Here is a 16,135-nt window from a genome sequence, read left to right as displayed (position 1 = left end):
TTGAAGAATTCTATTAAATTCAATTTTGGTTTTTAAGACGTAAACACTTTTAATGTTCTCTCTATTTAGACTGTTTTTACACTTCTCATATCAGTTACATGAAATGTAAATAAAAAGAATAATCCACATTCAATAAAACGCAGATCAATCTACAGCACTTGTGGCATAATGTTGACTGGCAAAAAAGGAAAAGGAAAAATGGCTTACTAGGCTTTTCTGTTTAAAGTTACATTCACATGTTAATTGCAATGGCAACAAACGTAATACAATTTTTTTTTGATTCTTAATGTAATCAATCAACTGTATGGTAATTTCAATTAGTTTTTTTTTTGGCTTAAAAGCAGAAAGCTTATCATTCTATAATTGTACTTGTATTAATTATTATGTTAAAACTGGATATTATTTGTTATTTTAAGATTTTTCTGAAATGTTATATTTAAGTATGCAAACTTAGTCTAGCCTAATTATATGCAATAATTAGCATACATTTCCAGAATACAAATCTGAACATTGGATGAAGCCAGGTTCAAAATTCATGTTTCATTTTGTTGACATATTAGAGTAAAAGGTACAAAGGGGATTTTGTATTTTTCTTTTTATCACTCCATAAATGAGAAAATTTTAAATAATAATAAAAACATAATTAAATTTTTACCATTTTTCAGGAATAAAATGTTGTATACAGAAACATCAGGTACATTATAAGTTAACAAACCCCTCTGTAATACATAAATATATAAAAAATAGATTATAGATAGGAATAAACCTGTAAAGTTTGACGCGTGTAAGTGCTGCTGAAGTGTACATTTTTGGCTCAGTGCAGGAGAAAAATCTCATTTTGAGAAAATGGTCTTTGAAGATATGTATTGTAATTGAACTCTACAGACGCAAACAGATAGAAACAACACAAAGTGTATTTTAGATGTTTTCTTTCCATTAGTCTGAAGAAAACGCTTTATGAAAAGCCAAAAAGCCTGAAATCTCATAATTGAAAGATGCATGAAAAAACTGTTTTTGTCTGTAGTATCCTCAAAAAACATAGCCCAAATTAATTCAGTTGAAACTGCCTCACTGTAATCTCAATTATTTTAAATTAAAATAAGAAACAAGTTGAAATCATTTTTGTTTTTGTGCAATTGTGCCACAAATGGTGTTGAATGAGCTTGAACCTGGAACATGTCAAAATTATTGCAAGACCAACAAAGTCTGACTGCTTTATCATCCTTAACTGTAATTCATGGCGTCGTGACTTCACCACTCTCTCGTGAAGATGGTTTTGTTGTCTTTTCAAAAGTTTAATAAATGTTCTCCTCCTTTCCTGGAATTTTGGAAAGTGGCTGTAGTCCAGAAAGCAAGTTCCTTGAAAGGCAAAAGAGCTGTGTGGTTTTAGAGAATGAGAAAGGAATACCAAATTCCACAGGCTGAAATGTGGAAATTGTGTCTTTTTGAGAAACACAGATTTACACTGCAGAAAAAAAAAAAAAATGGGTTAGAGGTGGCATGGCACGAGAGGGCAAGAAAAAGGAGGGAAAACGGAGAGAGAGAGAGAGAGAGAGAGAGAGAGAGAGATGGGCCTGGATTCTTTAAGCTTTAGTGGTAAGATGCAAGCTTATTCCAGTCATAATTTCCATCATGCTTTTCCTAATATCCTTACTGGCTCGTGATGGGATAAGCACATCTCACAGCGTGTGTCGTTTTCACCTTAAAGCTTTCACACTGCTTACAGCGTCCATTGTGGCTGACACAATCAGCCACAGGGGCAGTCTGCTTAAAACTGCTTTTCCTCTGGTATTTTGCACGCTGTATCTCTCATTCCATTCACGAGGGATTTATGTGAAAACATCTTAGTGGTTACAAACAGCACATGCTTTCTGTTAAGACTTGGTCTAATGATTTTGTTTACTCGGGGCCAGTGCCAAAGTAAATGGCAACTGTCCAGAGATTTTTGAAATAGGCTTTATTTCAGGAAAAGGAAATATTGTATATGGGACAAACACTACAAATGTGTTCTTATGAGTTTGCATAATGTGATGCAAAGTGGCTATTTCAATAGCAATGGATATAGCAAGGCTATTATTTAACCGTCTAGTGTACAAGTTCACTCATATTCATAACTCGTTAGCTTATATCAGAGCATAAGCCACAATTGGACGGCGCAACATAGGCCCATATTACAATAATGAATCAAATATGAATAGTATGCCAATGCAGGGAGCACCATTGATCGATACTAAGACATAACAGCTGGAGGGGAGTGAGGGTGGTGAAGGAGCAAAAAAAAAAAAAAAACAGATTTATCTTTTCCCCCTTGAACACACACTTGTGTTGGGGTGCAAATGTGTGAGTGTCTGAGTGTGTGTGTGTCTGCTGTCATGGGTGCCAGTGCTCCTTTCATGCCCTGGGGCCGTGGAACCCGCCCCCTGCCCCTACCCTGCATGAACTAGCACCTGCACTGATTGGCTGCTTATCTGTTGGGAGAAAGAAGAGGTAGAGAGGCAGTGATTGGAAAAGGCAGCCGGAGGATACGAGTGGGGCCCAAATGGTGTCCTCTCCTCGGAGACACAGACAGAATCCAGGAGAGCCATAATCCACACAGAACATGCACGGCCCAGGGACGCAGACGGTGCGGCGCGATGCACACACATGTAGCGCACACACAATCAGCTAAGCCTAAATAATAAATATGCATGAGCGAAAGCAAGACACGAAAGCGTAACTCTGGCAGAGCCTGCTCTTAGGAAATCACTGTTTTACTTACATTGTTTTTTCAGAACGGGCTTATTTAGGAAATGGACTTTTAATGAAACAGTCCTTCAAGCGAGGCCTTTCTAATGCCGAATCCTCCAGTATTGTTATAACGTAATGCTCCCGAGGCATCCGTGGAGAATGCTTATCCAGATTTCATATCTGCCCTCCGACAGCCACGGAAATCATCCGACTGATTATCAAAGAGCCACGCATGGAGTGGCCTTTAATTGATAGCAAAAGCTCTGTAATAAATAGAGACGTTTTGCTGAGGAGCGGAGAGAAGCTGAACTGCCAGTGATTACCTGCTGGAATCAGGCCTCATCAATATCAGCCTAATTACAAAGCACTTCTGGCAGTGCGTGAAACAAATCGACCGCCGCGGCAGATTGGGCCGTGGCCACGGACGTCCACAGATATTAGGGCTTTTAGCGATGGGCCTGTGGGGGGCTACCGGAGTATTGCTCCCCACACACTGTTGATAAGGAAGAATGAGGCGATTTAGATCAGTGAAGTGCTTTGCCTCTGCCAGCTCTGCTAATGCCTCCTTTGCAGGCTTATGTGGTCATGGGGCTACAGCCAGCACTTGCGCCGTTTTTCTCCGTGTATTTCTATCTCGTTCATCTCATGTTGTACACCTTGGTTCATCGACACAATATTTGTTACACGGGCAGTAATGATAGATCAGAACACGGATCTGTCAGCTTAGCGTTGTGTGTGTGTAGGCTGTATCCCGTGTGAGTCTCTTTCACCCTCAGATGGAACCACTTTGTAGGCCCATTCCACCCCCACCCCCCCCCAACACACACAAACCAGTGGAATGGCTGTATTGGGTTTCCAGCCTGAGACAAGTTGAAGGGTTCCTTCCCTGCTTCCCATGGATGAAAAGACCAGTGCCCCCCCCCCCCCCCCCCCCCCCCCCCCTTCATCTTGCGTCTGTATTTTTTTCCCCAGGTGAGTGTCTGAGGTAGGGTCCCGGTGGCGACTACAGGAAGGAAGCCATTACTACGCAGTGCAGAGAAAGAGGCCGTGGGATGCAGCTGCCTGTCGCTTGGGAGGAAGAGGTTCAAGACCCCAGACAGGACGGGAGTAATCCAACCCTCCGGAGTAGCTGAGACTGACCTTAGAAAAACTTCCTACCGCTTCATCTCATGAACATTTCCTGCTAATGGACTTGCCCTGCAAGCGGCACCCCCTCGTCCTGCTACATTCCCAGCATAATATCCCTCTTTGAAGCAACATATTCATTTTGGGGGTTTATTCATACAGTCACGGGTAATGTTTGCACGCCGTCTTTTAATCGCTTGTGCACAGCAGCATTTGTGTTTTTATAAACACTTTAAACAACAAAGTTGATTCCGGCGATGATATCGGTGAAAGTCTCGGTGCTACCAATCAGACATAAAGAGTTGCTCTAAATGAGACTGGGATAATAAGGACCAGGAGTCTTGAAACATCTCCCTCCATTGATGAGAGGACACTGGCTCTCCGGCTACCGCTGGGCTCCCCAAAATCTGCACAGGCAATTTAAACCCACTGTAGACTGCAAAGGTTAAACCACTAAAATGTAATATTTGCCTGGAGGGGGTCATGGCACTGCAATTACTAGGTACAATCGGCAGAGCTAATCAGCTCGCCTGGCTTGCAGGGGGCCGGAGTGGGCGAACGGGCCCATGATCAGAGTCTCTGTCCTCTCGCTGTTCTGTTTACTTATTAAACTCCATCTTGTGTTCAAGGAGCCGTGCGGCTGCTCTCAGCCCTCTGCACAGGGGGCAAATTTAGCTCCCAACACTCTCCACACTTCACAAGAATTGGCGTTAATCAGTAGTTTTGTTCTTTGGTCTGTGAGAGAAAAGGGATAAATCTGGCAGTTATTAACATATATAATGCTCTTCACGTAAGACAATCTACTGATGATGTAAACCTGACCTGAGAATGAGTTCCGAGATGTTTTTGTTCAAGCATTGTGAAGTAGTCCCTGTATACAGTATATTCTTTGATACAGTGATATCCTCTTTGCAAAATCAAATATAGGATTAGAGCATAATGCATTATGATTGTCTAGTCTACACCCCTTTTGAACAAGGCTCGGGGAACAATTACGGGTAATTAAATATGTGCCAGTACAGAAAAAAAGATAATTATGTCCTTTGTGTATTACACCAATTAATTACTATTATTTCAGGGAATAAAGCCTTTAATGACTTGAGAATCTGCACTTACAACGCTTGTAAGTGCACTACAGATGTCTAACCAAGTTTTCTGCATTTCTTCTCTTTGACTTCCTGCGTTTCTGGCAGGTCACCTTTGATGTTTAAGTTTAGTCACTCTCATATCAAAACCTCGGTGAGTGAGTTTACGCCGTCCTTCTGCCCAACGGTGAGCGGATTAGTTGAATCTCTGCTGCCCGGGGTTGGTGAATGAGTGACCAGGTGTTAACGCTCCCACACCTGGAGTTGTCCTAATGAGGGCTGCTGTAGAGCTCCTTTGAGCCTTTTATCCTCATCTCCCCTTCTCAAAAGAGCTACAGAACAGAAGCCATTTAGGCTATGGACAACTTTCTTTCACAACAAGACTGTCAATTATAGCATCTTCTGTTTTATTGTAGAAAACCCACTGAACCTGCTGCACATACATGCAAACCAACTTTCACTCACTCTCTCACAGTTACTCTTCTTATCTGGAAAAGATTTTCCAGAGCTGCATTGCTGATCTCTGTTTAAGCAACAGAGCTGTGGCATCCATTCACAGTGATCTATTTATTGGCTTCAGGCAGTAATACCTAACCTAGGATATGTGTGTCCAATTATTAGTAATCTATTAAACCCTGAAACCTATAAATGGTTACTTTGCAACTCTCTGAGCTAAAGACGGCTCAGATGCTCTATGCTCTAAATCCCTACCTGGTTAATGAGCCATTGAACCCAACAGCCCCTCTTCCAGCTCCTCTGTCCCCCTCCTGGGGCCTCTGAGGATACTGTAATTCCATTTTCCTTCTTGTCCAAGAGCCGCTGATACTTTGCTTAATCGGTGGATGTATAGGAAAGCACGTGCCTATCCAAACCAATGGGTGATCTCTGGATGGGATGGCGCTTGCATGTGTGTGTTTTGGGACAGTGGGTGTCATGCGGGCTGCTGCCCCTCCTGGTCTAAGCACTATTGGCAAATTCATCAAGGAGGTGATGCATCACCTCCCTACAAGCCTGCTCCAAGCAGCCAAAGCTCTGACATGCTGTCACCTTGGTAACTGCTGCTGAAGAGAATGGCCTGCTGGGATAGCTGACCTCAGTTGGCGGAACGCCATGACGCAAAGGCAGATGTGTGGCTGGAGATGTCACCAGACCCCTGAGGACCATCGATCCCCCTAACATCTCCACCACCATCCATCCTGATCCAGGCTAAATTTATTCCTCTCAAACAAGAGCGTGGCAACTTAACATTTGGGATCAGACGGCATGTGGAAGCCATGGATTTGAGTGATTAATGGAACTCCAATTATCCTCAGTCTGGGAGGGGGCTGCAAAGCACAGAGATCCTCAAAACCGAAGACTTGGGAACAAATACAAAGTTACATTGTGTAACTGAGAAGCACTTTAGCACTGAAAACTGCAATAAACTAAAAACATTTCCCATAAGGCCTCATGTTGTTAATATTAGTAAATTACTCTCTGTATTTTGGACAGAACAAATTTCTTGGCTTGGATGAAGGCTTCTTGCAAAACTTTTTTTTGTACATTTTGCAAGCAGATAATATATACTAATAACCGGCCACAATTATATTGATTGATTAGAGAATGTTTTAAAAATGCTTTTAATACAAAATACAAAATGATGATGTATAATGCTGATTCTGATTTGCTTGTTGAAATATGCTCACCCATTTCAAGGTGAATATTAGTTAAATGTCAGTATTAAACAAATAATAAAAATATATTATATAATACACATTATAAAAAAACAACAACATTCAATTAAAGATAATAAAAATACATTATAAATAACCTTCCCAAAATCCACCAAAGATTTCTCACCAAAATTTACATTATTATAATTTTACTATGTTTGTACATCTCACAGCTGTTTTATGCACTTTAATAAATGAAGTTTAATAGATCAACATTTTATAGGATATACAATAGGCTACAATTTACATTCTTTCAGTTTCATATGAATATGAAGTTATCTGAATCTCTGCATCCACCAATAGCTTAAAATAACAAGATCATGTTCTGCCAAGGTTATATAGTAGACAGATTCTTCATGGTGTTTCTTTAAAAGTCCTTTAAAAATTAAAAAGTATGCAAAAATACTACCAAGCATGAACAATGCTTGTTACGAAGACCTTAAAAGTTCAGTGAATGTACTTAATTATTTAGGTAAGTCTACAAAATATTGCATGAAATTAATATTATTATTACGAAAATATTATAATAAATAGTATAATATCCCTCTTGCAATTAGTACATTGTTTTTCAAAGTAGGCCTGTCTGTTATAATAGTATTTTATAATGTTATATAGTTTTATAAAGTTATAATAATGTCACGGAGCATGCACGTTGCTAAAGGCGATTTTAGCATTTAGGCTATTCATTCAGTCATTCATTCATTTATTCACTGTTATAATGTTCAGAGGCTTTGTAAAAATACAAATGCATTAATATGAATGCATTATTTCTCTCTGATAGTAAACTATGAAAGCAAGCGGAAAGAGCCATTAAAGTTGCATGGAAAGGACTTGAGTGGCCTGGGGCTTTCGTTAATTTGCGAACGCTTTTACTACAACTAATAAAATAACTGTGATTTTGAGAAACTTGCCTTACAGATTACGGGCAGTTTAAGCTCTACTAACCTTCTCTTTCAGTAAACCAGCCATGATCAGTTGAATTTTCGATAGGTTAGGCCTACCAGGTGATCGAATGAAGTAGGTCTCTTGACTTTGGTTTAGACCGAAAAAATTGTAGTAGCCTACTAATTGTTTAGTGGCAACTTTATGTAAAGTGTCACTCTCACTTTCAAGTGAACTTGAAAAAAACTTTGGGGAAAAATGGCAACATATTTGGCCTAATATGAAAATGTATCCATTATCTACTATATTATCCACCTAATCAAATAAGTGCAATTTTACTAACAAAAGTAGTATATAACCCCTTATGCATAATTTAGGTTACATGTAAAAAACAACTGGTTCATCTTTGTGAATAACAGTGATACACGCCTCCATGCGAAACGGCAGATGGCGCTGTTGGGCCATGGAAGTATTCGGTCCAGTTGCGGAGTAGACTGTAGAGCTGTGTGTGTGTTGTTGATCTTACAAGGATGCAGTGACTTGAAAAAAGACGGGAATTCTTTCTTGTTAGTAGTCAACCCACAGAAATATTTTCCCAACATCATAGATATTTTCTTGACTTTTTGGCTCAAATGTATTAATATAAGCAGGCCTAACGGGACGGACAACAAAAATGCCTTGTGCTTTGCATAATCAGTTAACATATAATGCAATGGCGCATATTATTTTTTTATTGCTACTACTACAACTATACTACTTCTACTTTTACTACTTTTGAATAAAAATATTTTACTTAAAAAATAGGTAACCTACAAATAATTTGAACCCAGTGTTAGGTCATTGTAAGATTACGCTAATTTACTGTCGAGGAAACATATTCTGGCCAATTTCTAATTAAATTAAATTAAATGTAAATATATATTTAATTTAGTTTGCAAAGCAACAAACTAGCTACTTTTATATAAATCTAGATTAGCCATAACATCGTAAAAATGGGAATTAAAACAAACAAACAGGTTACAATAAAAACTCTTTATGTTGTCTTACTAAGCTATATATTCTTACCGTATCTATGAAAAACCTTTTAGGTTTCTCTTTTTATATGCCACCAAAAAGTTTATGAACTGGTTTAAGGTCATTTTAAGTCATTAAAATACACTCAACCCTAGTTCAGTGGCCCTTTGCCTCACCTGTCCGTCTCCTTGTCTATCCCTCAAAGCACAGAGACTTGAACTTCTCGTTCTATAGAAAGGAAACCCCACACGTCACGTCACTCTGCATACATATTTCATTAAGTTCTATTCTCGCGCTCAAGTGCGGCGGAGGGCACTCGGTGCCCAGCGCGCACTGCATACCGCTTGGGCATATGATCCGGAGCGATCAGTTTCACCAGTGGTCCGAATGGTCCAGTCTCACTACAATTTTTGAATGTTGCCGTGTTAGGTATGAATAAAAGCTACTTATTTATTTACGTATTTGTTTGGGGTATAAAACTATACACTCCTTTACGGTAGTCGCATTTAGCACGTAAGAACTCATTAGACACCACCAGGGACCCAAGTGACAGCAGCTAAGTCTGCACAATTCTCTGTCTAAAGAGGCTGGGATCTCAATGAGACACCATGCAGTAATGCAAATCGTACAGCGAAGAGGGAAATAGTAGGCTACTGCTTAATAATACTAAACTGATCTAATAATCACAGATAAACAACAATATAGAACAAAGGTATAGGATAATAAAATAGGCTAATTAAGTGTAAATATAGCCTATATGTTTGATATAAATGCTGTGACTTAACAATAAAGACACCACCTACGTGGCCTATAGTGTGGCTTGAGAATTGCGTAAATGTGTCTAGCTATTGTTTCACATGACTTCAGGAGGCATGTGATGGAAATGTAATCTCTGGTTTGCAAGCACCTGCGCCCGCTGAACATGAACGGCGTTTACAGTGTGTCTCCAGAGGGAGAGCGTGACTGGGAGTGGCTGGTCCTCCAGACAGCACAACTGGGGACTTCTGTGGAGTTCTGAGGGCCGCTGCGGCAGCTGAAGTCTATGCACTGCATATACAATGACAGAGTCTGATGTGCTCTGGAACCTGTTTTTGATTTGAGATGTTTATGTTTTAACTCGAATATAGTTTAAACAAATACAGCAAATATGATACTATTGTTACTTAATAACCAATCTATTATTATTAATAGTATTATTATCGTTACTTTTTCTGTTTTAATATTTTCAATATGTGTAATGAGTATGGAAAACTGATCAATTAAAACAATACAAAATGCATTAGTATGCAGAATTCATAAATGTATAAAACCACGTGCGTGTAACTAACTTTTCCCTCGAGTTAAGTGGTCGACTATTTTGAGAAGCATAAACTTTTTAATAACTAAATAAATAGTTTAAGCTAATTCAGATAGGTCTCTATAAGTAAAACATTTCACAGGCAAATAATTTGACAGAACCCTATTTATAAATAAACTGTGAGGAATGACGAATATAAAAACGAAGCATTCTGCCAAGAATGCCAAAATGCAGTGGTTTAAAACAATACAGATGTTTAAAGGTTAGAACTATTTCTACTTACTGCTTATTACCAACATAATGACAATAGAACATGGATCAACAAAGGCGGTCTGGAGGACGTCTCTCTACTGAGAAATGTCCCATGTAAGAGCATTATGTATGTGCACAGCACGAGGGGTTAAGAGACAAAAAGAAACATCTAAGCTACAAAAAAAAAAAAAAACCCCGCGAACAGCCCTATTTCTGTTCGTCTAAAAATAGATTGTAAACAATCAAGTGTGGAAACCTCGTCGATTACATTAACACTAGCTTACCTTTTTAGACACTGATCAAAACAAGTGTTCAGCTAAGAGACCATGTTATTTATTCTGTAGCCTATAAAATATATTGTTAGTTATTGTGACATTAAATGCGATGTTCAAAGTGGAATTTCGTTTGCACATTATACATTGCTTATAGCACATAAATACCCTAAATTAGTGGGTGTCTATCAGTCTGATATCCTGTTTAAAAGTACTCGTTAAAAATCTAGTGACAAGAAATTTTGGCCCCGAATTGGCAAACCTTTATGAATATCATTTAGAAAATTCAAGTAGGTCTAAAAAAATAAAGGCCTAGGCTATATATAGCTAGCCTATAAATGATAGGCTAGTAGCTGAATTCCCAGCGCGATGTCATCCACTCTGTATTATTATTATTATTATTATTATTATTATTACTGGGCTCTTATTATTATTATAATTATTATTATACTATACAACTGGTCAAGTTGAATCGTCTTTCCAAAAGTACCGGTGTAACGTTATATTACTATTACAAATAGCCTATAGGCTACATATATATTACAGTTACATGGACTTCAGGTTTAGTGTTAACACTCTGTTTGATAGGTTATTTGACAGTGACACAATTGTAAGTTTGTTTAATAGGAAGGTTTGGCAAGAAAGCATAAATGGAATTAAATGTTATTTGGGCTAAAACGTGGAGGTAGAAAAAATTAAAATGTGACTGCACGTGCACGAGAAATGCTCGATTATTTATGAAAGACCCTCATACTTACAAACGCAAATATTAATTTGAGCTGCTTTTAAAATCCGTAGTTTACCAATTTTTTTTTTTTTTTTTTTTTTTTGCGGTAGAACGGTCCTCACACTGAGTTACAAAAACAAACAAAAAAAGATACAAAGAAAGAAAGAAAGAGAACGGGATTTTTCTAATCGTAGTAGTTCTTTGCTATATTTTATCAGCAGTGGATACATCTGAGCACGTGGGTCGAAAGTCATGTGACAGTCCTATGGAGTTTAGTGCAGTTTGGCATGAGTTTAACATATTCCAGGCCTCCCTGCAAATTAAAGAAAGCCAAATTTGAGTAAATCAGTAAATTAAAATACTATTTTCTATATTTATGCCATGCTAATTCCCGAAAGAAAAACAGGGTCACTGGACAACAACATTATGCTGAAGACAGACCACAAAAGATTTTTGTCCAGACATTTTCCTCTAAACCTAAAATGTTTTTAATAAATAATACTGATAAAGAACGCGATACCCGAATCTTTATGAAGCAATGATACACATTAGCGGAAATTTCTCACATTAGCTGATTTTTCCCCTCAAAATGTCTACATTTTAATTATGAATTAATTTAGCCTACTTCTCAATGACAGCATTTCTTTAACTCGGGTCGAACAAAATCAGTCTGAATGTCAGACTGGCACTCTTATTAATGGGGACAAAGAGAAGGGATGCATACTTCTATAACATTGATTGAATTTAGTTGCTAAGCAACTAGTGTATGGGAATTCATCCGCGAAATTTAAATCTTAGAGAGAGGGAATTGCGCGTTTTGCTGAATAGTCGTCCCAAGAAAAAAGTTGAAGGGATCACACTTTCGTTTTCGCCCGCTTACAAAACACTTCGTCTGTTTTATTTATGAGGCCTAGCTCAGAATAATTTCATCCCCAATATAATTAAGCTTACATGAGTAATGTTAGGAATATAACATAAAATCAGTTTATGACATGTTTATATCTTCTAAAGTTTACAGCATGAATGATATTATATAGCTACAGGCCTGTTTTTTCTTGGGGGCATTGGCAATCCGCTGTGAGACCAAGTAGTCTGGTTTATTTTAATAAGCAAATCAGAAAATTGGCATAACATTTTTGCGAGACTGGAGAAATATAAAATAAAATAAAATAGGCTAAAAAACAAGTAATAAAAATAATTCCATATTTAGGTCATCACACTGTGCATGAATTAGGCGCAAAATTCAGAGAGAAATTGAGAAGTTCAGTTGTTGAGAAAAATATAAACTAAATGTTATAATATTTTGCTATTGCTAAACACCTCGGCTGATCGAATGCTAAAAATGCAATAAAAATGCATGCATATGCAAAATAGCCGTGAACACGTGTTTTAGTTTTCAGGGCTATGTACGAGGACTGCTTATTATTTAAATAGTGATTATATAGCAATATTTGACATGATAGATAGATAGATAGATAGATAGATAGATAGATAGATAGATAGATAGATAGATAGATAGATAGATAGATAGATAGATAGATAGATAGATAGATAGATAGATAGATAGACATGATGTCGGGTTGATGGAAGGCATGTGGATTTGACAGTTGGCAACGCTATAAAACAGGTACACAAAAGCGCGTGACACTTTAAACACTCCACCTCCACAAGCGATCAACTTTTCTATGCTTTCTCTCGTGAGATTTACTGAACGTTGCTATCTCTATTACTTGTCACAGAGACACATTTCATCCTGCTAACAAAATGGTTGTACACTGAAGTAATTTACAGCGGTGACACTTTAGCTGCTTTGTCTAAGAGGTGAGTTAGCTTAATAGAAATTCTATAAGTTCTAAAAATGCAAAACTCCCGTTAGTGCTTTCTGTCGAGGCCTAAACGATTACCACGTAACACTGATCTATTGTTATTTATTTCTTTATTTATTTTAGAAAAACGCATTGTGTGAAATGTTTATATGACGGCTGTATTTTTAATCAAACATCTCTATATTGTTGGCATAATAGTAGAAAGGTTTAGTTTTCGAGTGTTATTTCTATTCTGCATGTCATAACATAAGGCTATTAATATTCAGCAGTCATCATTTTTAAATGCATTTGGCTAAATATTGCTCAAAGAGCATCCCCAAAAAATTAGAAACAGCTACGATCTTAGGCACAACACACAATTTTGTTTCATTCTAACAAATTTATTGTTCTCGATCATCTCTTACGGAATCACTACTGAAATTAAATTACAATCAAATCATCACATCAAAATATACCCTTATTACCTACTGTCAAAGTCAGCTCGTGTAGATTTGTGCTCTTTTAAAAATGAGAATACAAAATAAAAAAATAAAAAATAAAAAAATGAGGTCAACAACGAAAACAGGGAAAAACATTTTACACAAGTCTGGGGAAATAAATAATAACTGTTTGAAATAGTTCGTATGTATCCCGAATAAAATATTAAAACAAAGCATTTTAATGAAAAATATTAAGTAAATAATTCCGATCAGCATCTGATCTAATGACTCTATATTGCCGGCTTTACATAGTCTTGTTTATTAAAACCTACCAAAGAATACTGCTTGGAAATGGCAGCACATGAAAACATCCACAGCACCAGCTCTGGCCCACTTGGCAACGGATGTTCGCACAGAAGATTTTCAAAGAGGTGCAGCTGCGGAATACTCAGTCTTTTCAAAAGTCATCTTTGATTTAAATTTGTCCTCAAAAATCCACGTAAGATTCAGTTCTTTACATTAAAAAAAGAAAAAAAAATCAAAAGATGGGATCTTGGAGATCAGAAACTGAGGGCAGTCTTTTGTTGTTTTTGTAAGGATTGGAAGGCCAGAAAGAAAAAAAAATCCATTCCATATTTTTGGATAATATCAAACCATGCAGTCTTCTCTGCCAAGTTGGATGGAAGCTTCGTGGATGCCACTGTTCTTCGCATTGTTTCAGTTGAATTTCATCCCTTTGTTTGAGGTTTAATGTCCCATAACAACACACACAATTGCCTGCGTCTTTTGCCTCTCAAACAAGACATTGGTACAACAGGGTAGGGGGGCAAAGATTTTGTTGTTCATTGCTAATTTCTGTTATTTTTCAGTTGAAGTTAATGCGCCAATATTACCTGGTGGAACGAACTTGTAGTTGTCACCCTCTGGTCGCCCGGTTCGCTCGGCCCAGTTAAACTTGCATCTTTTAAGTAATCTACTAAAAAATGTCCCTGAAAGAAAGAGCAGACACAACCTTTTAGGTTAATACATTAAAGGGCCTGGAAGAAGATTAGCGGGCGGTTTAGGGTTGGGAAGGAAGAGGGGTGATTTTTGTTTTGTTTTTCTTGTGAAAAAAATATATAACACATCTGCAGTCTCAATATTCCCTCACAATCACAGTATCAAAATGTTTTGCTATCTTGATGATAGTCTGTGTTTTATCAGATTAGTCATATATAAAATATTTTTAGTCTTGTATGCTGTTCTATGTCTCACTGAACATTCGTTTGCAGTCCATGGAGGGGGGCGGTGTATCTGCACTCACATTGCCGACCTGAGAATACACATCCTCCGGCGTCTGCGGCACTCCTGGGGGCGTCATCCTTTTCTCTTTCTGTCTCCGATTGCAAAACCAAACTCTCACCACCTCCTTCTCCAGCTGTAGGTTGTCCGCCAGAGAGGTTATCTCTTGGGCCGAAGGCTTGGGACATTTCAAGAAGTGACTCTCCAACGCACCTTTGACGCTCACTTCGATGGAGGTGCGCTTCTTGCGCTTCCTGCCCTGAGCCGCTATCTTGTCGATGCTGGTGGGGCTGCCCGTGGAGGAGTCTGCCTCCTCCAGCCATTTGTTAAGCAACGGCTTCAGCTTGCACATGTTCTTAAAGCTGAGCTGGAGAGCTTCGAAGCGACAGATTGTGGTCTGCGAGAAGACGTTCCCGTACAGAGTGCCCAACGCCAAGCCTACGTCCGCTTGCGTGAAGCCCAGTTTGATCCGGCGTTGTTTGAACTGCTTGGCAAAGTGCTCTAAGTCGTCCGACGTCGGCGTGTCCTCGTCGGAGTGCGGGTCGTGGCTGTTCACTCCGTGGTGTGCTTGCTGGTGATGTTGATGCTGGTGGTGATGGTGGTGGTGGTGGCTGCTGTGATCGAGCTCCGGCGTGTCGCCACGCACCAGACCCGGGTGTACTAGGCTCTGGCTTCCCGGCGGACTGAGCATGCCGTTCACCGTGAAGCCTCCAGGCTGCGAGTATATGAGGGACTGCTGCTGCTGTTGGCTCCCAGTTAGAGAAGGGATGTGGGCAGCGGTTGTGCTACCCCAGGCACCCGCGTGAGTCTGGTGGGGACCTAAATGTGGGGGCCTGTGATGCAGCGCAGTCCCAGAGTGCAAATCGTCTCTCCCCGAGTTATTTTTCACGTCCTGCTGAGGGCTGCCTGTCATTCCAACGGGACTAGACGACCAAGGCGATCCGGCTTCAGCTGCGGCCACTGCGGCAGCTGCAGCCGCCGCTGCAGCGTGAGGCAAGGACGTCACCCACTGGTGAGCGTGGCTCAGCATATGTCCCCCGTTGCTCGCTGCCATTGCGCCCTGCATGAAATCGCTTTGTACCATTTTAACCGTTGGGTCTCCTCTGTACCCACCGGACACTGAGGTTACCGCAGCACTGCCCTGCTGCATCCCACCTCCGGAGTCCGAGTGCACGATCGAGCCGGACGATAATATACTACTGCTGGGTAGATAAGGGTTGGAAGCCGCTGTGGCCATTCCGCTAACCTTATGAATATGTTTGCTGATCACCCCCTCCCTTTTGCAGAAACTTTTTTAATGCAGGCAAATTATATCTCATGAATTATTCAAACTTTTTGGCAAACACCATCAACAAAAAGCAAAGAGCAAAATATTGTAGTCGAGAGGACGATATCCGTCTCTTGAATAATTTGTGCATTCATATATTTCGAACATATGAATGACTGAAACGATAAATTCCACTTTTATGTCAGCGTTGAAAAGCCCTCGGAAGTCAAACAGTCCTTCAATCTATAT

The 16,135-nt window shown here is 39.3% G+C and overlaps 1 protein-coding gene across 2 annotated transcripts; it reads right to left on the bottom strand.

The window, feature by feature from the left end:
- Nucleotides 1–14,213: 14,213 nt before the first annotated feature.
- LOC306878732 (POU domain, class 3, transcription factor 3-B) lies at nucleotides 14,214–15,890 on the bottom strand (the record flags this gene model as incomplete). Of its 2 annotated transcripts, none has more annotated exons than XM_079431241.1 (2): nucleotides 14,214–14,327; nucleotides 14,651–15,890. In XM_079431241.1, 2 exons carry the CDS (start codon nucleotides 15,854–15,856, stop codon nucleotides 14,214–14,216), a joined length of 1,320 nt encoding a protein of 439 aa, XP_079287367.1. The 2 variants fall into 2 exon arrangements, with proteins under 2 accessions (XP_079287367.1, XP_079287366.1); XM_079431240.1 differs by having other exon boundaries at nucleotides 14,642–15,856.
- Nucleotides 15,891–16,135: the final 245 nt, after the last annotated feature.

The sequence above is a fragment of the Barbus barbus genome (genome assembly GCF_936440315.1).
Source record: "Barbus barbus genome assembly, chromosome: 13".
Lineage (NCBI taxonomy): Eukaryota > Metazoa > Chordata > Actinopteri > Cypriniformes > Cyprinidae > Barbus > Barbus barbus.
This window is presented reverse-complemented; position numbering and strand designations above follow the sequence as displayed.